This window comes from Biomphalaria glabrata, chromosome 10 (genome assembly GCF_947242115.1).
Source record: "Biomphalaria glabrata chromosome 10, xgBioGlab47.1, whole genome shotgun sequence".
Classification (NCBI taxonomy): domain Eukaryota; kingdom Metazoa; phylum Mollusca; class Gastropoda; family Planorbidae; genus Biomphalaria; species Biomphalaria glabrata.
In genome coordinates this window covers 4,946,945-4,971,408 of record NC_074720.1, presented here as the reverse complement: position 1 = coordinate 4,971,408, position 24,464 = coordinate 4,946,945, and the positions used below count along the sequence as shown (strand labels likewise).

General features: G+C 40.0%; 1 protein-coding gene across 1 annotated transcript in view; it reads right to left on the bottom strand.

The window, feature by feature from the left end:
* Positions 1 to 24,464, bottom strand: part of LOC106060779 (vesicular glutamate transporter 2-like) — a 224,537-nt gene that overhangs the window by 58,499 nt on the left and 141,574 nt on the right. The window contains exons 9-11 of the mRNA XM_056044185.1: positions 12,074 to 12,210; positions 8,115 to 8,264; positions 6,645 to 6,774 (exon numbers count right to left, since the gene is read on the bottom strand). Coding sequence (XP_055900160.1) covers positions 6,645 to 6,774; positions 8,115 to 8,264; positions 12,074 to 12,210 — 417 coding nt within the window. The remainder of the gene's footprint in view (positions 1 to 6,644; positions 6,775 to 8,114; positions 8,265 to 12,073; positions 12,211 to 24,464) is intronic.

Here is a 24,464-nt window from a genome sequence, read left to right as displayed (position 1 = left end):
CTCAGTTCGTACAGACATCGTCACTAGGGGGCGCTCTGAACATGTTACACCGCCCAAGCAAACAGAGTTATTTTAAAAGTGTGGTTGAAATGTTCAGATAATGAGGTAGATTCTTGAAGCGGTTCAGTGCTGAACTCAGATCTCTGGTGAATCTGCGCTCCGAGGCAGGGAGTGGAGAGACAGTGTACAAAATAAACAGGTCACAGACTTCAGTAATGAAAGTGAGAGAAGGATTGCTTCAGAGGCGTAGCGGGCAGTGGGTGCCATATAAGCAAGAAGACACCTATATTATTAGAAAATGAACGCTGTCTGTTTAGAGTGTCCTCCACTTTCCAAGCGTAAAGAAATCAAACTAGAGAAGGTAAGCAAACAAATCTCTTCAACAAAAAAAATAATAGGGGCTCCACGATGGATCCGCTGATGACTGAAATGCGTCTCGTGGATGAAACCTTAAATACGCTCGACGCGGCTTTCACGAGAGCCAGGAGCACAAGCTCTCGAGTCTGTCCTATGTCTTCTGTGTACCCAGTCTTTTTGTCTGTCACAGACATCTTGAGACAGCCGCCATTGTGTGAGTGAAATGTAACGATGATAGTGGTGAGCAGAGATAGTGGTGAAGAGAGATAGTGGTGAACAGAGATAGTGGTGAACAGAGATAGTGATGAACAGAGATAGTGGTGAACAGAGATAGTGGTGAACAGAGATAGTGGTGAATAGAGAGATAGTGATGAACAGAGATAGTGGTGAACAGAGATAGTGATGAACAGAGATAATGGTGAACAGAGATAGTGGTGAACAGAGATAGTGGTGAACAGAGATAGTGGTGAACAGAGATAATGGTGAGCAGAGATAATGGTGAACAGAGATAGTGATGAACAGAGATAGTGGTGAACAGAGATAGTGGTGAACAGAGATAATGGTGAACAGAGATAGTGGTGAACAGAGATAGTGGTGAACAGAGATAGTGATGAACAGAGATAGTGATGAACAGATATAGTGGTGAACAGAGATAGTGGTGAAGAGAGATAGTGGTGAAGAGAGATAGTGGTGAACAGAGATAGTGGTGAACAGAGATAGTGGTGAACAGAGATAGTGGTGAACAGAGATAATGGTGAGCAGAGATAATGGTGAACAGAGATAATGGCGAACAGATAGTGGTAAACAGAGATAATGGTAAGGTGAGATAGTGGTGAACAGAGATAATGGTGAACAGAGATAGTGGTGAAGAGAGATATGGTGAACAGAGATAGTGCTGAACAGAGATAGTGGTGAACAGAGATGATGGTAAACAGAGATAGTGGTGAAGAGAGATAGTGATGAACAGAGATAGTGGTGAACAGAGATAGTGGTGAACAGAGATAGTGGTGAACAGAGATAGTGGTGAAGAGAGATATGGTGAACATAGATAGTGGTGAACAGAGATAGTGGTGAACAGAGATGATGGTAAACAGAGATAGTGGTGAAAAGAGATAGTGATGAACAGAGATAGTGGTGAACAGAGATAATGTTGAACAGAGATAGTGGTGAATAGAGAGATAGTGATGAACAGAGATAGTGGTGAACAGAGATAGTGATGAACAGAGATAGTGGTGAACAGAGATAGTGGTGAACAGAGATAGTGGTGAACAGAGATAGTGGTGAACAGAGATAGTGGTGAACAGAGATAGTGATGAACAGAGATAGTGGTGAACAGAGATAATGGTGAACAGAGATAGTAGTGAATAGAGAGATAGTGATGAACAGAGATAGTGGTGAACAGAGATAGTGATGAACAGATATAATGGTGAACAGAGATAGTGGTGAACAGAGATAATGGTGAACAGAGATAGTGGTGAATAGAGAGATAGTGATGAACAGAGATAGTGGTGAACAGAGATAGTGGTGAACAGATATAATGGTGAACAGAGATAGTGGTGAACAGATATAATGGTGAAAGGAGATAATGGTGAAAGGAGATAATGGTGAACAGAGATAGTGGTGAACAGAGATAATAGTGAACAGAGATAGTGGTGAACAGAGATAGTGGTGAACAAAGATAGTGGTGAACAGAGATAGTGGTGAACAGAGATAGTGGTGAACAGAGATAGTAGTGAACAGAGATAGTGGTGAACAGAGATAGTGGTGAACAGAGATAATGGTGAACAGAGATAGTGGTGAACAGAGATAGTGGTGAACAGAGATAGTAGTGAACAGAGATAGTGGTGAACAGAGATAGTGGTGAACAGAGGTAATGGTGAGCAGAGATAGTGGTGAACAGAGATAATGGTGAACAGAGATAGTGGTTAACAGAGATAGTAGTGAACAGAGATAGTGGTGAACAGAGATAATGGTGAACAGAGATAGTGGTGAACAGAGATAGTGGTGAACAGAGATAGTGGTGAACAGAGATAGTGGTGAACAGAGATAGTGGTGAACAGAGATAGTGATGAACAGAGATAGTGATGAACAGAGATAGTTGTGAACAGAGATAGTGATGAACAGAGATAGTGGTGAACAGAGATAGTGGTGAACAGAGATAGTGATGAACAGAGATAGTGGTGAACAGAGATAGTGATGAACAGAGATAGTGGTGAACAGAGATAGTGGTGAACAGAGATAGTGGTGAACAGAGATAGTGGTGAACAGAGATAATGGTGAACAGAGATAGTGGTGAACAGAGATAATGGTGAACAGAGATAGTGGTGAACAGAGATAATGGTGAACAGAGATAGTGGTGAAGAGAGATAGTGATGAACAGAGATAGTGGTGAACAGAGATAATGGTGAACAGAGATAGTGATGAACAGAAATAATGGTGAGCAGAGATAGTGGTGAAGAGAGATATGTGAACATAGTGGTGAACAGAGATAGTGGTGAACAGAGATAAAAAAAATCGAGAGCGGGCAAGAGGCGTGGACAAAGAGTGAGATAGTGTCTGCACTAAGACAGAGAAGACACGCCTTGAGTCTTTAAAGTCGGAATTATTTCCTTCCACAGCACTTAATCTGCCCTACCACCACCACCCCCCCCCCCCCCCCCGCCCTTTTTTTTTTCCAAAGAATTTTTTTTTTATACAAACTTTTCTTTGTTTTTCTAGAAAATCAGCCCCCTAGTATTCAAAGTGTAATGGAATTAAGCCGCCTGGATTGGAGGTCCGAACACTGGACCGATTCTTTTTTTTTTTTTTTTTTTGGGGTGGGATAGCCGCACGGAAAGACGGACGCCTGAAATTGGATTTGATGGGATAGGAACCAAATTAAAGCGTCTAGTGATCGAAAGAGGGAAAGAGAGAGGAAGGAGATTCTCGGGACGACAGCCGACCACTCGCTCACTCTTTGCCACATTTACCCGAGATGGTACTGTCCACTCCTGCCTGTCCCAGTGGACATTTCATTGTTGTCCTTTTGTCGAGAAACACGATTAAAAATGCGGGAGATCCCCCAGGATGCGATCATGCTGGGGTATGCTGGGAAGATATTATGTCCACATTCCTTTTTTTTTCCTTTTTTATGCTTTCTTTTTTTTTTCCCTTTGCAAGATAAAAAACAACTTCGCCGATTTCCTTACAATAAATTAAGTAATGGAGAAACGACTCAAGACCAAGCGCAAACTTTTATACAAAGTTAACGGATAAAAAACATCTCAGCTAACACAGATTTTTAATATTCATCACTTAAAATAAAACTATACTTTCTAGAGGAGCACCCTAGGTTACTGCTAGTGAACGCGCAAGTAAGAGACCATTAATCCACAGCGAGACTGTAGTTTAGAAACACAGACAGTTGATGTTAGACTTTCTGTGGAGTAACATTGATAATTGTAGCAAATGTGACTGTCCTCATTTTTTAATTAAATTGCTATTGATGACGATATTGGAGTTATCATGGTTTGCGTACAAGTACTTCAATAGTGCATATATCTGATTTCATGGGCGTAGCCAGGATTTTTTTTCGGGGGGGGGGGGGTTTGGGGGGGAATTTTTTTCTCCCCCCCCCCCCCCCCCGCGAAATTTTCTTTTTATATGTATTTATGTGTGTGTGTGTGTACATAATCTTTATTGCATTCTGACTCTTCATTCTTTCGGAAGACGTTTATTGTGCCCTAGAATAGGTTCTTCCATGAGTTAGTGGAAAAATTGTAGATTTCCCGCCAATACTAGCAAGGGGATCTGGGGGAGCACTATTTCTGATATTGAAAGCCAACAAAATGCATATTCTGAGGTATCTACAGTGCATTTTCCTGCTATTAAAAAGTTTTATTTCAAAAACCTAATGTGCTATTCTTACTGACTTAGACCCTACCGCGCCGTTCGGAGCATTTGACGTCAAGCTGTTTCCATAAAAATCTGTCACTGGTAATGTCTGAAGCCTCTTCCCACCTGCCATGAGGACCTCAATGAATGAGTGGCGTCAAGTTGTACTAGGATATCATTGCAACTCTTCTTATGCGTAATCCATTTTGTCGGAGAACATGTCCCGCAAACCTCATGCGTCGCTCTCTCACAATCTTACTAAAGGGTCGACTCCCAGTTCGGCATAGGATTTCCTTGATTTAAACCCGATCTCTATAACGGACTTCTAAAATCTGTCTTAGCCATCTTTGTTGAGCCACTGTACATTTAGTATTATTCAATTTCGGCAGATGACTATTCACTGCAGTTTATTAAGGGAGCCCTGCCACTGATAAAAATGTGTAACCACTCTTGAATACGCTTTTGGAATTAAGTGACTGTAGTTTGCTTTAGATTTTATACCCAAAAGAGAAGTTTTATCGTCAAAATCATCTGTTGGGGGATTTCCACCTCAAAATGCTCTGTAGGGGGATCTTAAACTCAAAACCATCTGGAGGGGTTTTAAACTTTAAACAAACGCCATCTGTAGAAGAGGGGTTTAAACTCAAAACCCCCGATTGGATTGGCTACGCTCAAATAATTATAGTGTGTAATTTGCTTCTTTTTTTATATTGAAGAGGTATTTTTAGCATTAAACCCCTCTGAATGGGGGTTTAAACTCAAAACCCCTTTTGGCAACGCTCATAGCATTTTGAGTGCGTAATTTGCTTTTTTTCTTACACTGAAGATGTATTTTTTAGCCTCAAACTCCCCTGGCGGGGGGTTTAAACTCAAAACCCCTTTGCCTGCGTTCATAGATTTTAGTGTGAGTAATTTGCTTTTATTTATATTGAAGAGGTACTTTTTAGCTTCAAACTCCACGAGGGGAGTTTAATCTCAAAACCCCTTTGACTACACACAAAACATTTTGAGTGTATAATTTGCTTTGTTTTTATTATTAAAGAGGTATTTTTTACCTTCAAACCCCGCTGAAGTGGGGTTTAAACTAAAAACTAAGTCAAAACCCATTTAGCTACGCTCATAACATTTTGAGTGCGTAATTAACTTTTTTTTATATTGAAGAGGGGGTTTATCGTAAATTTTGGAGGGGGTTTTAAAATCAAAATCTCCCTTAACTGTGCTCTTGGAATTAGGGGATTTTCGTTTGCATTTTTGTTTTGTTTTGTTTTTTAGAAGAGGGGGGTTAACTGCAAAAACCCCAAGTAGGGGGTTTAAAACTCAAAACCCCTAGTAGGGGGTTTTAAACTCAAAACCCCTGGTAGGGGGTTTTTAACTCGAACCCCCCTGGTAGGGGGTTTTAAACTCAAAACCCCCTGGTAAGGGGTTTTAAACTCAAAACCCCATTGGTTGTGCTGGGGCAATTGATGGTTTAGTATTAAAATCTCACCTAAAATAAACAAAATCAAAGCAAAAAATCATTCACTAAATTCCTCTCCCCCCCCCAGTGGGGGGGATTTCATTTCGGGGGGGGGTTGAACCCCAAACCCCCCCCCCCCCTGGCTACGCCCATGTCTGATTTGTCTGTTAGTAATACGAACTCTTCCAGAGTAATACTACGAGTACAGAAAGACGCATATACAATCCTCTGATAATCACATGTTCAATAGACATATAGACATTTACGGCTCATATTTGTATATTCTTTTTTTTTTTTATTTACATATTAAACATTGTCTTGTGCTTCATCTCTCAGATTTAATTTCTTTCAAGATTTAGTGAAGTTCCTTGTCATCTTCTTCTTGTTTAGGGATGTGTTTACTAAAACAATACTGAGTAGACTCAACAAAACAACCTCCCCAAAAATACAGTATTATCCCTGTAGTTACTTCCTGTGCTGAATTCGGATACTGCATTTCCATACTAATTCTAGTTTGTCTGGAATTACATGTATAAGTTAACGCCTTTTTATTACAATGTAATATCTTCATTATCCTGTTGATTACTCATTATTCACAGTCTTAGGGTAAATTTGTACTAACAACTGCGATAGCAATAGTAAATTTAACAGCTCTTTGACTAATGTTACATAATGTACATGTCTAGTTAACCCTTTAACCGCGTGTAGTAGTTTAGCCTCTAAACATCAGATTGTAATTCCATTTTGTATGCGCTCATTGTAAAACAGATCAGCACTTTAAGGGTTAGTGATATTCAGTTTTGCCTTGCATTATATAACAATGTAAAACAATGGTAACAATGTATAACACGTCTCTAAACGTAATGTTACGGTTATTATGCTGTTTTTCATTGTTTGGTCTTCACTGTTTGTTTAATAATTTATGTTCTGTACAAAATTGCAATGAAATTCAACTGACCTCCACAGTTGAAAATTTTCCTGACGACTGTAGTGGTCAGCACGCGGCGTCTCAAGAAGTCAGCAATCTGGCCCCCAATGGGGACAATGATGGCCATCACAAGATGTGGAAGTGCGGACAGGGTGCCACTCTGGAACAAAACAGACAAACTATTGTACGCAACGTTTATTTCTTCTAGTCATATTTACTCAAAACTCTCCAATAATGGACTGAATTAGTGGTCATTTGATACAGGAGTTAACCCTTGTTTACCTGGGTTTCTGATAGCGCGGTGGCTGAGCGGTAAAGCGCTGGACTTCCGAACAGGGGTCCGGGGTTGAAATCCTGATGAAGACTGGGATTTTTAATTTCGGGATCTTCGGGCGCCTCTGAGTCCACCCAGCTCTAATGACTTCCGAACCGGGGTCCGGGGTTCAATTCCTGATGAAGACTGGGATTTTAATTTCGGGATCTTCGGGCGCCTCTGAGTCCACCCAGCTCTAATGGGTACCTGACTTTAGTTGGGGAAAAGTAAAGGCGGTTTGTCGTTGTGCTGGCCACATGACACCCTCGTTAACCGTAGGCCACAGAATCAGATGACCTTTACATCATCTGCCCTATAGACCACAAGGTCTGAAAGGGGAACTTTTTTTTTTATTTTACTGGGTTTCTATTTCAACTTTTCAATTTCAATTTGTCTTTGTAGGAAAATCATTTTCTTATTTACCCTCAAAATGGCGACTCCGTCAGTGGCGGTCACATTGAGTACTTGTAAAAGTATGAACTACAAACTTTAATTTATATACAACACTTACGTCATCTAAGTATCTTTTTTAACAATATTTTTTTTTAATATATCGCAAAGGTTTTGGAGCATTCTTTATGAGCACTGTACGCTACCATTAAGTCTTGCTGTGAATTTGTAAAATTGCCATCATTTTCAGAATTTTATATTTGGTATTTTTAGCAAATACCAACATTCCGAGAAGATATGAAAATGTTTTTGAAGATTTCTATACTAGATCTAAAGATCTATACATATAATATGTTAGATTGCTGATCCTGTCTTTCAAAACTGCTTTCTTTACCAAGAGGCCCGAACAAGACACTGGCCCCAAAACACCTCTATTGAAAGAAAACTATATGGAGAGCTCCCTGATTTGGAAACCGCTGCGCAGTTCATCTCATATATTGGTCTAGTCATCTGAACACTCTAACATAAAATTGAGAACGAGGAAGAAGAAGAAGCTATGTTAAGGTCTGTGACTAGAACATATCGTATAGAATACTAAAGTCAACTAAATGACATCAGCAAATCTTAACTCTGTAATCATTGATATAATAGCATTTGAAAATTTAGCACAAAAGCCTAGGAAATTTGGTTTCAACAATGCATAACGTTTAATATGCTCAAGACTGAAAACATTAAAGCACGCGCTCTTCGAGCTCAACACGTCTAGGGGTCAATACATTAAGCTATTTGAGACTCACCTCGTCAATCTTAAAGCCAAACACTTCCTCAAAGTAAGCAGGCTGGGATATGATAAGTAGATAGAAGGTCCACGATCTGCAGAAGTTGGCCACCATAATGGCCCACACCGGCATGGAGGTGAAAAAAGCCACCCATGGCGTCCCGATATTCTGTTAGACAAATAACAAAACAGTATTTTTTATATTTATTTAAATAGAAAATTGTTAACCGAATGTGATACTAAAAATGTGTAATTAGTTTTTTTTAGCGGCCCACGAAAGGGGAAAAGACGCTATTAGTTTTGTGTCGAATGTCTGTCCGTCCGTCCCATATGGGTCACATGTTGTAAGCTCTACCGTTTAGAGCACAAAATAGTTTCCATATTTGGGAAGCATTAGACTTTGACCTTATAACCCATAGTCATTTACCACGCATTGAGATGCTGTTAAACTTACAGTTAGTTTTGTCTTCATTAAGTTAGCCCTAGTTCAGTTCGATCTAGCGTCCTTGACATTGGCTAGTTTCAAGTGAAACTCTCCAACACATGCTGATTCAGTCACATCCATGCATGTATTGAAAAGACCACAAGCAGACAATGGCTTTGTCTGGTTCCGACACAAGCTGGGGCTATGCATTTCCCGCTAAAATAATGGAATCTGGGTTTTTGTTCAATATAAAGCTACATTTAAAATGTGTTTGCTTAATTGTATTGTCTTTTATTTATAGACTACCCAACCCGTTTACGTTGATGGAATGCCAGCGTTCAATTCTTTGTTTTTATGTCGTTCACTCTTTATCAATTTCTAATGATTAATAAGGGTCGCCGATACTTTTTATATCTATATTGTCTATAAAAGTGGGATGTGTCGCGTGGTTACGGCTTGGACAACAAGGGGGCTCGAGCTAGAATCCCGACTTGAACAGAGTTGTTTTAGCTGAGCCCCTAAAGGTAACACGGAAAACGCCCAGATATCCTCCCCCCCCCCCCCAAACTAGTTCTTAAAAGCGATAGGACCATGACGCTCTGAGCATGCTATAAGCTTGAAAGAATTGCTCTATAAAACAATGTTAACACGTATCAAAAAGATAATGTTATTCTCTACTACAGAGGTTCTCAACATGTATGTAGCGACTCCTTTGGAAAGGAGGGGGGGGGTCAAATTATCATTTCTCAGGGGTCGCCTAAGACCATCGGAAATTTGTTTTTTTGGGTACTGTCATCGGAAATTTTTTTTTTTTTTTGGTATTTGTCATCGGAAATTGTTTTTTTTTTCGGGGGAGGGGGGGCGGGTATTTGTCATCGGAAATTTGGGTTTTTTGGTCGTTTCTAAGGTTTCTAGAATATAAGTACCATAACGACTACGTTTTCATTTCTGATAACAAAACAAAGGGAGATTTCTTAGATTGGTTACAAATTATGAAACGACCGACTTTGAGTTAGTGAGTGTAACATGATTGTTTGCAGGTAAACATGTTTTTTTTTTTACTGATGGTTACTTCTTTGCAATGAGTTGGATGTGTCCGTCGTGTTTTCTTATTTCACACTGATGTGACGAGGGTGTCGACAGGGAAAGTTGTTGTTGTTTTTATTCATCAGAAAGCAAAACTACAGAAAATAGCTGACCTGGTAAATATTTTTGTCCCTCGAATAATTTAATTTTTCAATGCGATGATCAAATACATTATGCGTCGATTTGTCTGAAAAGATCCGTTTGTCCAAATGAAACTTCAACTTTGGCAAACAAAACTAGATGAAAATAAAACATATCTTGCCAACTTGATCTGCTTCCTATGAGGAAAAATGGCATTGAATCTGACAGACCGACTACAATGGTAATTTATGTCAAAGAACATAAGCACTAGCGCGCAAGTGAAACTTCACCAAACTTCCAAATCTACGTCACATCCTGTTTACACTTTCTAGAAGTCAAAGAGAACGGAGACCGAAAGAGTTTATTGAGCTCATCAAAAGCGATACAGCGAAAAATGCTTTTGAATGGTGTTACACTATTCTGGATCACGTGTTTGCAGTCATAACCCACTTTGAGATTGCGTTGCCCCTTCTTCATTCATTTCTAGCAGTATGTTTATATCTTTGTGAAGCAGGGTTTTCCAGCCTGTTCGTTATCAAGTCCAAATAAAGAAGTAGACTCGATGCTGAAGATGACATTCATTGTGCTCTTACAAAGATTCCCACAAGAGTCAAAACTACTCACTAACGTATGTACAAATGTGTAGCAATGTAATTGACCTTATTTAATATCATCCTCCATGCTTCGTCATACTTTTCCAATGGGCCTCATTCACCAATCGTAAACAAACAACATTTAGCCACGTGGTTCTCTATCTCTTCTATGCAAATTACGTAATACACACATTCTGACACGTGATAGTTTTTTCCCATTGTTTTATCAATATTATCTCGTGGCTAAATTTTGTTTGTTTGCAATTGGTGAATGAGGTCCATTGTCACACAAGTATGCACATGAATGTAGTGAATACGCTATAGAAAAGTTAATAAATGCAAGTCTTTATATAAAGATAAACTTTTTGTTAGCAATTTAATTGTAAAGCACATTTATTTGACACTATTTACAATTGCATGAAGCTTTTTTCTATGCTCGACTTCTATCAATGAAAATACACACGTCACAGATCAGAATCATCAGATATAGACATTACGAGAACGATTTTATAACATTAGCAAATTTACATTTACCTAGAACTATGAACAAAAGAAATGACTTTTGGGGGTCGCTGCGGAGTGGAGAGTCAAATTAAGGGATCGCGGGACTAAATAGGTTGTGAACCGCTGCTCTACTACGAATGTATCCCAAGGACTGTATAGAACTAAAAACATTTGCTTAACTACGACTTTGTAAAGTAGGTCTATTAGATACGCGTTCAGATGTTGTAGAATATTAATGATGAATATATTATTTCACATGACTACGCAATGTACATAATAGGCTAATTCTCTTATATATGTCTTGACATTTGTTGTAGGGTGCTGTGACATTTCGCGTGACCAAATCCTTCCATTTTTTCAGCTCAGCAGCTGTTCTAAACAGGAGGTCAAGATTGACGCCGGTCCATTCTTTGAACTTATCCAGCCAGCTTTTCTTTGGACGACCCTTTCTTCGTGCTCCCACCACTGTACCTTGAAGAATGACTTTTGATAGTGAGTCATGTCTTACAATATGACCGAGCCAGCTCAGCTTTCGTATCTTCACAGTCTTGAAGCGTTCTTCCCATTTTTGCCAGCCCTAGTGTTGACTTGTAAAAGTACAAACTCATTTGATTTCTTTTCCTGTTATCAACAACCAACTTTCACTACCATATGCTAATTAATACCTAAGTAGAGTACTTATACATAATGCTAATGGGACAGACCCTACGGTCCGACTCACAACACTGTTGAATTGAATTTACTTCTCCAAGGGTCTGGGTTTAAATGAGGTTAATACGGACAGGAAGTTGGGATAAACGGACTGCTGACATGTCAGGCAAGGTCGATGGATGGGTTGTACCCACTGATACGTGTACGACATCCTAGGGATTGGTGGTTGAGTGGTAAAAAGCATTGGTTCTTAACCGAAGGTATCGGGTTCGAATCTCGGTGAAGATTGGGATTTTGAATTTCGGGATGCTTAGGACGCCCCAGAGTGCACCCAACTCTAAAGGTACTTGGCATAAATTGGGGAAAGTAAAGGCGGTTGGTCGTTGTGCTGGCCACATGACACACTCGTTAATCGTCGATTATCTTTACATCGTCTGCCCTATAGATCGCAAGGTCTGAAAGGGGAACCTTTATTTTTACTCTTAGTAAATATAAATAGTGTTAATGGTATATTAATGGTGCTGAAAGTTAAGTTATACTTTTAAAGGTATATGCATAAGGCTAAGGTATGCTTACAGTACTAAAGGTATATAAATAGTACTAAATATATATGTGTAATACTAAAAGTCAAGATTCGACCTTCATGGACATTGAGGTTGTTTCCCCTATACTTGTCTCAATATAGACCCTCTCCTCTTCTGTGATGGTCGGGTGAGTGGAGGGCTTCTCGTAGGACAGGAACCACCAAGCAACTGACCAGATGGCTCCAAGAACACCTGCAAAACAAAAGAGAAATTAGGTCAGGCAAGAATATAGGGCGAAACAAGCCAAAGTAAAAAAGATTACATTTTTTTAGAAAACAAAGCTTATCTAAGGTAAAGAACCGCTAATTACTGCTATTTATCTAAAAAATGACAGTGCTTAGCGCTCTTTCTGCCACACACATAAAACAAAATTAACTAAATAGTACTAATTGATTAACTATTATGTTAATTTTTTTATTGATTCGGGCATTTTCATCGACTACGAATACTTATGCAAAATTTCAACTTGTTCTGAGAATGTAAAGTGAGAAAAAAAAAGGTCAGATGAATATGGGGATTAAATCCATATATACATCCACATCTCTCTTAAATCAGCAGTTATCCCCTGATTTCAATATCCAAAAAAAAAAATAATCAATCAGCTATTATTAATTAACTATATTTTTTTATTGATTCGTATCTTGTCAGGTACAATGAATAATTGTGCAAAGTTTTAACTTGGTCAGAGAACGGAAAATGGGAGAAAGGATATATGTTCAAACTTTTTACCAGACGGACACATAAAAGACAGACAGACTTCATAGACGTTTTGTAAAAACACAAAAACTTCGTCGATATGTCATGAATCAGACTGGATGTGTGAGGTAGTCATGATGGCCCGTGGTTTGAAACTGCTTTCATTGATGATGTTTTGGTCAAGATGCCAAACAATATTTAATCAAATCTTTATAAATACAGATCAACACTAATTAAGCCAGTGGTACATTAATTGAGACTGAACACACAAAAAAAAGGAGAAACGGTTCTTTAGTGCTTATTTCCCTTTCTTTGTTAGCGCCCGTAAGGAATAATGCAAATACACTACACATTATCGAAGCTAAGTGCCAGGCCAAGGAACCAGCGGAATGTGTTAGAGGTACTTAATATGCATAACATGTGAACTTTGAACTTCCGGTCACATCATGGTCGCATTGGGCACACGCATGACCCAGCCATCACACAAAGAATTGGTACAAAGTATTGAGTTAAAATTGTTTTATGTTCGGTTATGTTTGGTTATGTCTATATTTCTGCTAACCAGGGGCGAAAGGCTTTTTGGACATGTGGGCAAATGCCGGTGGGCCGATACACAATGGGCAGGTGCTGTCGCCGAATTAATCACTTTGAATGACAGCATGTTCCGTGAACATGATAGACTTTCGCATTGCAGATCTTGATTAAACAGTTTTAAAAACAGTTACCTAATGATTCTATTCAAATTAATAGTGTTGGTTGTTACCTCAAGATTCTATTCAAATTAATAGTGTTCGTTGTTACCTCAAGATTCTATTCAAATTAATAGTGTTCGTTGTTACCTCAAGATTCTATTCAAATTAATAGTGTTCGTTGTTACCTCAAGATTCTATTCAAATTAATAGTGTTCGTTGTTACCTCAAGATTCTATTCAAATTAATAGTGTTGGTTGTTACCTCAAGATTCTATTCAAATTAATAGTGTTGGTTGTTACCTCAAGATTCTATTCAAATTAATAGTGTTGGTTGTTAACTCAAGATTCTATTCAAATTAATAGTGTTGGTTGTTACTGTACATATTTTGAACAATTAAGAATTCATTAAGACTCAAAGTTTATCTAAAAAAAAAAAAAGCAAAGTTCCCCTTTCAGACCTTGTGGTCTATAGGGCAAAGGATGGCTGATTTGTGGCCTACGGTTAACAACGACCAACCGCATTTACTTGTCAGGTACCCATTAGAGCTGGGTGGACTCAGAGGCGCCCAAGGATCCCGAAATAAAAAAACCCAGGACCCCCGGTTCAGAAGTCAAGTGCTTTACCACTGAGCCACCTCGCCTGCTAAAGTTTATCTACATGTACAAATTAAATACACTACATAGACTGATGTTTGCATACGGTGTGTTCACTTTACGTTGCATTAACAAACTTCAATAATTATGAGGGTAGGTACCTGATTGATGCGCAACATGTGGCAAGCAATTAGCATGATAATACCAGGCCCATTTAGACAGCCAGTCAGCACTGCTGCAAACCGTGAATGTTTGTAACACTTGGCTTCTTTTTTAGGATATCTTTCGTTAAAGACGCCTCGACCAAGTTTCTTAAAGGAGAAAAAAACTGTATTATGCCTCTTGTCTAGATTTCTCAGTGGGCGAGGTGGCTGGGTGTTTGGCTTCTGAACCTAGGCCTCTCGGGGTCGAATCTCTGTTAAAACTGGGTTTTGAACTGTTGAATTTTTAGGGATTCCCCTGAGTCCACCCAACTATACTTTGAGAAAGTAAAATCGGTTGGTCGTTGTTCTGGCGACATGACACACTTGTTAGCCGATGGATATAGAAACTGATGACCTTTACATCATCATCCCTATAACTCGCATGGTCTGAAAGGTGTAGCTTTACTTTTATCAATAGGATGGGCGTTAGTCTTGGGGACTCAATAAAATGTTAATATTTTATTGTGAGATTTATGGTGTCTAACCGGAAGTCATGTACTGTGTTCATTATAAAACTAATTGATACAGAAAAAAGTAGGTCAATAAGAAGGTAATAAAATATTAATATTTTAATTTAATTAGTAATAAAAGTAAAATGTTTTAAGCCGCATACACCAAACGCAGTAAGATTTTTGTTAAATTTAATTTACTTTCTTCCTGAATCTACCATTAAATCCCGACGTCACTTCCTGTCTTCCAGCGGCCTGTTAGTTCCACAGACTTGATATTAACAACAACTTATCCCCCCTTGATTTTTTTTTCTCTCCGGCGAGACAAACTATTCCAGGGGAAGAGGTCAAACGCTCGCTTTATTCGACATGCATCATAATATTGTGTTGGCCTCTTGTTGGCCTCTCGATGGCCAACGTGTGCCCGCACGCAAAGATAAGATTTATTGGCCACCGAGATCGAAATTAATGCGAAACGAAAAGAAAAAAAACAACGAACCCGATGATAAATTGGTAGAAACTTTTCCGTCCAGTATTGTGAGGAAAGTCCTTAACGAATTTGTCTCCGTTATATAATTTTCGAGCGACGGAAAGGGATAAAAAAAATAATGAGCGTGGAGGGAAGGGGAGGGGGGGGGGGCGCCAACATCAATTGCCATTTTGTTGTTGCAGTGTCACGAACACAGATATGGGTAACATCAGACCGTGGGGGCGAAAGGGGGGAGGGGGAGGATGTACTCACGCACGCTCTAGTACGGGTATTCTCTTGTATGGCTTTAGGAGTGCGGATGTATTTATGTGTGAGTGATTATGAGTGAAACTTCGGAGTGTATCCAATACAAGCGTGGATACACTACGACTGGAGACTTTAAACGTTACACACAAGTTCCCTATGGTGGTGAGCTCAGGCCTGTCCGATTCACTTAATCTGCAATTTCAGAGGACCGATGACCACGAGGAATGTCTGGATCTCGTCACGCGATGCATAGTTTAGTTGTTGTTTTTTTTCTTCTTTTTTTTTCTCTCAGAAAATTGTTCTGTTTTTATTCTCTTCACTTTTTGCTTTGCCATAATTTGATCGATCCCTTTATTTCATTTGCAATTTCTAATTGGAATTCTTCCGTACGGAATCGTGAGCTGGAAGCTACGAGAATGCAGTCTAACCCTTTTTATTTTTCGTTACTAAAAAAAAGCCAGATGTTAAGATGCAAAGGTGGTTTCTGGCTAGATGGAGTCTATACTTCTTCATCCTCGTTTATTATTTCTTCTTCGTGTTGGGCGCAGTGTAGAACGGGGCACTGCCCTGTTGGTGCTTACTTTGCCCTGTTCCGGATAAATTTTGATGCCCGTTGCCTAATTCTACTGATGGGAGATTTTAACGCCAAAATCAATCCCAACCGAACTGGCTTTGAATATGTAATGGGACCATATGGCTCTGCAGAAAACATCAGTGATAATGGCGAGCGTTTGATTTCTCTCTGCGCATCCAACAGCCTTTCAATTGGAAACACATATTTTAAGCACAAACAAATACACAAAAAAACATGGCGATCACCAAATGGAGAAACCTTCAACGAGATAGATTACATTTGCATCTCCAAACGATGGAGGTCATCTCTGTTAGACGTGCGGACCCGCAGAGGAGCTGATATCGGCTCAGACCACTACCTTGTCAGTGGCAAATGTAAGCTCCGATTGAAACGCCAACCAAAACGAGCCACACGACCCCGCCCATTTAATGTAGAGAAGCTTAAAGACGGCAATACTGCAGCACAGTTCCAATTGAAACTAACGAACCGCTTTGAGGCTCTTGCAGATATATTGACCCTTGAAGAAGAGTGGGCCAACTTCAAATATACCACTGTTGGGTGCGCAGAAGAAGTTATCGGAAGGAGGCGAGGTTCTTACAAGGAACGGTGGATACAAGACAGAACATGGAAATTGATAGATGAGAGGAAAGAGGCCAAACGTAGACGAGATCAGAAAAATGAAACACAGGATCGCAGCCTAGCGGAAGAAGCCTATAGGGAAGCAGATCTGAAAGTAAAGAGAAGCTGTCGGCAAGATAAACGGGACTGGATTGAGCAGAAGGGACAAGAGGCACAAGCAGCTGCAAGCAGAAATGACACAAAAACCCTCCATCGTATTGTCCGAGATCTCACTGGAGCAAAGAGTGGACATGGGGCACCAATAAAAGACAAGCAAGGCAAAACTTTGTTAACGAAAGAAGAACAGGATGCAAGATGGGTAGAGCACTTTAAAGAGACCCTTAACCAACTGTCGCCAGACCTAACTTACATATTCAAGGACCCCTCTCCAGACAATGATCTCAAGGTCAAGACAGACCCAATAACTGCTGAGGAGGTTACCATGGCCATTGCAGTGCTAAAGAATAACAAAGCACCAGGACTAGACATGATATCAGCAGAAATGCTAAAATATGGGGGACAGTGCATTGTTAACAGAATGACTGATCTCTTAAATCTCTGTTGGCGAACTTCAAAAGTCCCAGAGGACTGGCAAAAGGGAGTGATTGTAAAGCTTCCAAAAAAGGGCAACTTGGCAGACTGTAACAACTGGAGGGGCATTACTCTCCTCTCTGTCCCAGGCAAAGTTTTCAGCACTGTTTTGTTGAGACGGCTTCAACAGTCTGTAGATGAAAGGCTCAGAGAAGAACAAGCAGGTTTCCGAAGAGGCAGATCATGTACAGAGCAGATTTTCGTTTTACGAAATATCATAGAACAAAGTCTTGAGTACCAACAACGGCTAACGATCAGTTTCGTGGACTTCAAAAAAGCGTTTGATAGTGTCCACCGAGAATCACTATGGAAAATAGTTAGAGAATACGGTATACCAGAAAAATTCGTCCAGATCCTACGACACCTTTACAGTCAGTCTAGTTGCTGCATTAAAACAGAAGAGGGAACAACAGAGTTTTTTACAATCGAGACAGGTGTGAGACAGGGGTGCATCTTATCTCCCTTCCTTTTCCTCCTAGCCATCGACTACATAATGAGGAGAGCAATGAACCAGACTGCCTTTGGTATTCCATGGCATGAACAACTCCAATTGACGGACTTGGACTTTGCTGATGATGTTGCACTACTCGGGGCTACAAATAAATGCATTCAAGAAATGACGGAGAGCCTAGACAGAGAGGCACCCAAAATTGGCCTCCGCATAAACTTGGATAAGACTAAAATTATGCGAGTGGGATATAAGGCAAAGGGTGTCCCCGTCAGACTTGGCGAGTCAAAGCTTGAAGAGCTGGACAAGTTCACGTACCTTGGCAGCATCATAACAAATGATGGAGATGCTTACCATGATGTAGCGTGCCGAATAGGAAAGGCAGGGAGCATTTTCCAAAGGCTGCAGCCTATTTGGACTAGCCAAGCCATTGGACTCGAGACAAAAATACACCTTCTCAACACAATCGTCATTCCAACTGCTACATATGCATGTGAGACATGGAAGTCATCTGTCAAAATTGAGAAAAGACTAAATGTGGCTCAACAGAGATGGCTGAGACGGATTTTGGGAGTCAGTTACACAGACCGGATCTCAAACAAGGAAATCCTTTGCCGAACTGGGAGTCGAACACTTAGTGAGGTTGTGACTGAGCGTCGCATGAGGTTTGCGGGACATGTTCTACGTCAAAATGAATTACGCACACCAAGAGTTGCGATAACATGGAAGCCAAAACGAGGAAAGCGCAAACAGGGACGTCCTCGTATTACCTGGCGACACACCTTCATGGAGGACCTCAGAACAGTGGACACCAGATGGGAAGAGGCTTCAGACATTGCCAGTGACAGATCATTATGGAGACAGCTTGCCGCCCAATGCGCCGAACGGCGCGGGAGGACCTAAGTACTAAGTAAGTAAGTAAGCCCGTTGCCGACACTGTGGAGAGTCGGTGGAAACAGTGACGCATCTCTTGTAAGAGTGTCCGCAGCTCCGAGAGATGCGGGGTAGTTTGTCTGCATAGTCACTTGACCTGTATGGGATCTTAAAGCACTACGCCTAACAGCAGAGTTTCTTGCCAAGGCTCTACGGGAGGACTGATCCTTCCAGCCATGCCACCAAGTGGAGTTTATCTCTCATCTTCGTGTTGGAGCGTTCAGATGACTAGACCAATACATGAGATGAACTGCGCAATGGTTTCCAAATCAGGCAGCTCTCCATATAGTTTTCTTTCTATAGAGATGTTTTTGGGCTAGTGTCTTGTTCTTGGTAAAGAATGCAGTTTTTTAAGGACATGGTCAGCATTCTCAGGTGAAACTCCACATGGGCAGATTTCACTGGTTCCAATTTTACTATTTAATTTTCAATGCAAAATAATAATAACTAGCCGGATAAGACCTTAGTTTGGGTATTACAGATCTACTGGATTGATTAGATCTATGTTAAACTTAAAGAATGTTACCTTCACATTTTATTTAATTAATTTATTTTGCCACGAAAGTGAAAGTATAGTATAAATGGGATATTCATATCCAATATACATATATGTGAAAACGGGTTTACCTGATTTGTTAAAAAGTTTCTTTATATAATAGAGATACAATTAGGTACTTTTTATCTATTTTAGACACCTGCGTTAGTGGGGGGGGGGGGTGTATTAAAGAGACTATACTGTCTCCGCAATGATCTAAGTAACCTTTATGCCAAGTTTTATTAAGATTGGTCAAACGGTTTTGATTTTTATTCGGGGCATACATGCATACATACATACGCCTTACTTTCTACTTTAGGGCCTATATTAGATAACAATAATAGGGCCTGCCTTCAAGTCCGAAGATTAAGGAGGAAAGCAGTTTTTCTCCTGTAGGTCGCAGCCCCAGCTGTTTCTTACATATTTTGCTACACCCAGTGCAAGTATACCCATTCTCCCACCAAGTGGTCTATTTTAGATACTTGTGTGTTTAATGGAGCAACGTCAAAATTTTACTTTTACAGTTATAAAAAGTGCTAAAAAACTATTTAATATTTCCGTATACTGTAAGACATATACACCAAAAGACCTGGCTGTTTGTTTGTGTGGTATAGGCGCTGGACTGCCGTTTGGTCGTCTCCATGGTGCTGGGTTCATACCCATACCGCTGACATCCCACGTCCCTTTCGGAGGGTCTCAAACATTGGTAAACGTGTCAAACAAAAACAACAAATAAAAGCCTGCTATTTGTCTCTTTGCTTCCATAAATAAAAAATGAAATGATCCTTCTATGTCCTCGCTACATGCTCTGTTATTTCTATAGGAGATCGAGGGAATTAATTTGTTCCGTTTTGTGTAGAACAGTGGTCCTGGCCAGACGTCAATGATGTAGTGCAGCGGTCCTGGCCAGACGTCAATGATGTAGTGCAGCGGTCCTGGCCAGACGTCAATGATGTAGTGCAGCGGTCCTGGCCAGACGTCACTGATGTAAAGCAGTGGTCCTTGCCAGAGGTCAATGATGTAGAACAGTGGTCCTGGCCAGACGTCAATGATGTAGAATAGTGGTCCTGGCCAGAGGTCAACGATGTAGAACAGTGGTCCTGGCCAGACGTCAATGATGTAGAACAGTGGTCCTGGCCAGACGTCAATGATATAGAACAGTGGTCCTGGCCAGACGACAATGATGTAGAGCAGTGGTCCTGGCCAGACGTCAATGATGTAGAGCAGTGGTCCTGGCCAGAAGTCAATGATGTAGAGCAGTTGTCCTGGCCAGATGTCAATGATGTAGTGCAGTGGTCCTGGCCAGATGTCAATGATGTAGAGCAGTGGTCCTGGCCAGACTTTGTCAATCATGTAGGTCAATCATGTAGGTCGTTGGTTCTGGCCATTCGCAAATGATGTAGAGCAGTGGTCCTGACCACAGACTAAGGGATAGGTGAAGGCCATTGGACATGAAAAAGTTTCGTAGATATGATAAATTTCACACATTGGTCTTAATGCTATATTCTAAGTACAGTGACTTCTACCTAAGTAGAGTGACTCTTCATTCATAAAATTTTTTTCGCCCTTCTACTTTGGTCTGCTCACACGTATGTTAAATAAAAGATGCGGGGGGGGGGTAAACTAGCCAGGGCAGCGGGGGAGGGAGGTCAACATCAATAGAACAGACCGGCTGTTTCTACATTCAAAAGGGGAATCGATCCTACCTTCAGTGTTCATTCATGACTTATGCATGGCCTGAACCAGGTTGACTTTGCATCGGCCACACTCTCCGGCACGACAAGCATTAATTTTTCACATTTAATTAATGTCGCATTATCAGGTGTGTGACGTGGGCGTCCATGTCTGACACTCCTGGTAGACATGACGTCAGTTTCGCAATCATCGAATGCCTCATTTCGTCTCTACATTTCAACACACAATGACAGTGCTGAGCTACTTTCAGGGGTACCGTCACTTACAATAGCAGCGAGATCTATCATTTCATACACAGACTTAACACTGGGGGACGGGTTTCTATTGTAACAGTCTCTGCAGATGGAGCGTATTGTCTAATTATGATAATGTGAATGGACATCGGGGCACTTTTAATTTTATTGTATTTGCTGTGACCTCTTGCACTTAGCAGGGGGAGAATACCATGGTCCGAACATCTAAGGGAGAGAAGTGATTAGGGATGGCTGCCTGGTCGTGCGGTATGCGCAGTCATACGATCATCTCGATGGTCCAAGGTTCATACCCTGCAATCCTCACCCCCCCCCCCCCCCGTCGTCCTGCGGGAGGTTTTTGCTAGGATGTAGATCTAGATTATCTTTAACTCCTAAAGAGCACCCAAAACATGTAAAACATTGTACACACAAGCAATCGATACATCGAGGGAGTGGTTCTCTATTGAACATCTGTGTAGATCAGCGGCTCTCAACATTTTTTAGGTCGGCTACCCCTTTTGCAATTCTTTACTATGTGGTGACCCGTAAAAATTATAAGCGTAAACGTCTGTGCTTTTGATAATGTTCTAAAACAGTTCACTTAATGTAACCATTTGATGTTCACTGCCAAAGGCTTAGGTTTCATCGAGAAACAATTGTCATAATAGTCTTGAAAATTTTTTTTTAATTATGGTTACATTATAAATAAATAAAATTGCATCTTTGTGACATGTATCTATTTACTCTTCTATTTCTTATTCACAACTTTTATGTTGCATACTTTTGTGACTATTTTAAAGACGAAGAGGAGGAGGGAGTGCCATAGTAGACCAAAGCTAAGATTCGTATTTGCAAAGGTCTTAAGCAACCCCTTGCAAATCGTCATTCGACCCCCACAGGTTGAGATACCCTGGGGTAGTTGGACAGTGTTAGTTCTACATTTGTACTTTGTTGTTTTACAAAATATTTGTGAAGGGACAGAGGGAGTTGTTTCTAGGAGTCAATTAAAAGTTAAATTGTTTTGTAAAGATATGTGTTTGAAAATATCACTTGGATGTTACGACTCTTTTCTCCTTTGTATTTGTTAGCTCAGTCTCAAACCTCAATGTCAGAATTATAATGTACAGTTTGCATAATGTCTTCTTATAAAATACAGACGTTACTTTAAATAAGAAGGTCAATCTAATCATGACCAATGACTTAAATTCTGCCAAGTCAGTAGTTTTCCTGGCCGGTTCAGGCGACCCATTCCATGCACTAATAGCACTAGGGAAGAAGGAGCATGTGTATACATTTGTCCTAGCAGTTGTATTTTTCTATTTTAAAAAATCCTCTTTATGCAGTTAATGGCGGTCTGTAATCTTGACTCTAATGTTTCATTATTGTAAAGAATCTCTCCATTGGTCTTGCATAACTAAGTTTTTCTATTTCAGTTCAAATTATGATTTCTACATTAGACGGTGCACAGAATGTATTTCCATTTATTTATTCCACTGGTTACTGAAGAAACATTTGAATCGAGTGCTGGGATTCCCGATGAAAGCGTGATTTAAAAAAAAAAAAATGTAAGCCAAATTTAATTTTATGATAATTATATTTTAAAAAATTGTAACAGTCAAACCATGGCCAATTAGCTCGTATTTTTTCCCCCAAAAGCTAAACATAAACTGTCCAATTTCTAGAACAAATCGCTAGAGCCGCGTTCGCAATCTGTGTCCATTCAGTTTTTATCCACGAAGAATTAGTAAGTTTAAAAAAAAAAACATAACTTATCTATAGAGGAAGAATTCCATCCTTAAAGCTACATTTACAATAATGTACAAGTTATATCCCTAGTTAACGCTAATTAATTGACTAATGGGGAATTTTAGTTTATTAATTCATGTTTTTTTAGGTGCTATAACTAATTGTTTAAAGTATTAATTTGATCGGAGAATGCGTGAGGGAGAAATAGCGTTAACAATTTTTCAGGGAACTTACTGAAGTATTAGTTTCTCTTGTTGCTATTAAACAACATAATTAATGACCAGTTATAAATTAACTAATTGGTTCCTTTTTTTTTAATGACTTATGTCTTGTCTATGTTAATAAGTAAGTGTGCGAAGTCTCAACTTGATCGGAGAAATTGTGTGGGAGATAACACATTTTTCACAAAACAGACAGACAGACAGACAGACAGAGTGAGTTGATATAAGCTTTGTAAAAAGCTTGTTCACTAGAAGACAAGTTCCAGCCATTTCGTTTTTCAATGAATGATACAAGTAACAAAAACCTAATAAGTTAATCAAATAAGTCAATCAAATAAAAACAAAAGTCAGAGAATGTGGTTGATGCTCTTGGCGCCCCGGCGTTTAACATTGGTTACTTGACTGGTACGCTCGTCCAGTCAAACATAACCGCAGTTGCCGCCACCCTGACCACAACAAATAAATTAGCACCCCTTTCATACCTTGGCATTGCTACGAGCAGATGAGACTCTTAATCATACACCAAACAGACTCGTATATATAGTACAGATAAGACTCTTAATCATACTCCAAACAGACACGTATATATAGAACAGATGAGACTCTTAATCATGCACCAAACAGACACGTATATATAGTACAGATGAGACTCTTAATCATACTCCAAACAGACTCGTATATATAGTACAGATGAGACTCTTAATCATACTCCAAACGGACTCGTATATATAGTACAGCTGAGACTCTTAATCATACACCAGACTCGTATATATAGTACAGATGAGACTCTTAATCATACACCAAAAAGACTCGTATATATAGTCTACCATGAGGGCTTTAATCTTGATACAACAAATAGTAATATGTCAATAAGATCTCTATTTACATTACTCCATTACTAAAGCCTCTCTATCATCCCTTTCAACACGCATTCGCACCATTCCACATTCACACTATGCTGCGCACGTAACAGCCATCCATGCTCCATATAATATAAAGGTATTCTGTTTCTATGACCGACGGTTAACGAGGGTGTCATGTGGCCAGCACAACAACCAACATCCTTTTCTTGACCAAACTTATGCCAGGTATCCATTAGAGTTGGGAGGACTCTGAAGCATCCTGAGCATCCCAGAATTCAAATTCCCAGTCTTCAAGGAGGTTTGAACCCGAGTTCCCTCGTTTCGGAAGCCAGGCTCTTTACCACTCAACCACCAACCACCAGGATGTCGTAAACGTATCAGTGGGTACAACCCATCCATCGACCTGGTCTGACATGTCAACAGTCCGTTCAACCCAGCTTCCTGTCCGTCTTAACCTCATTTAAACCCAGACCCTTAGAGAAGGAAATTCAATTCTGTAGTATTGTGAGTCGGACCGCAGGGTAACGAGATTAAAGTAATTGTGTAACTCTGCGGTGAATGCGACCGTATTGGGTTGGGGGAATCGTGTTGTTACTTCCAATGAAATAGTTATCAACATC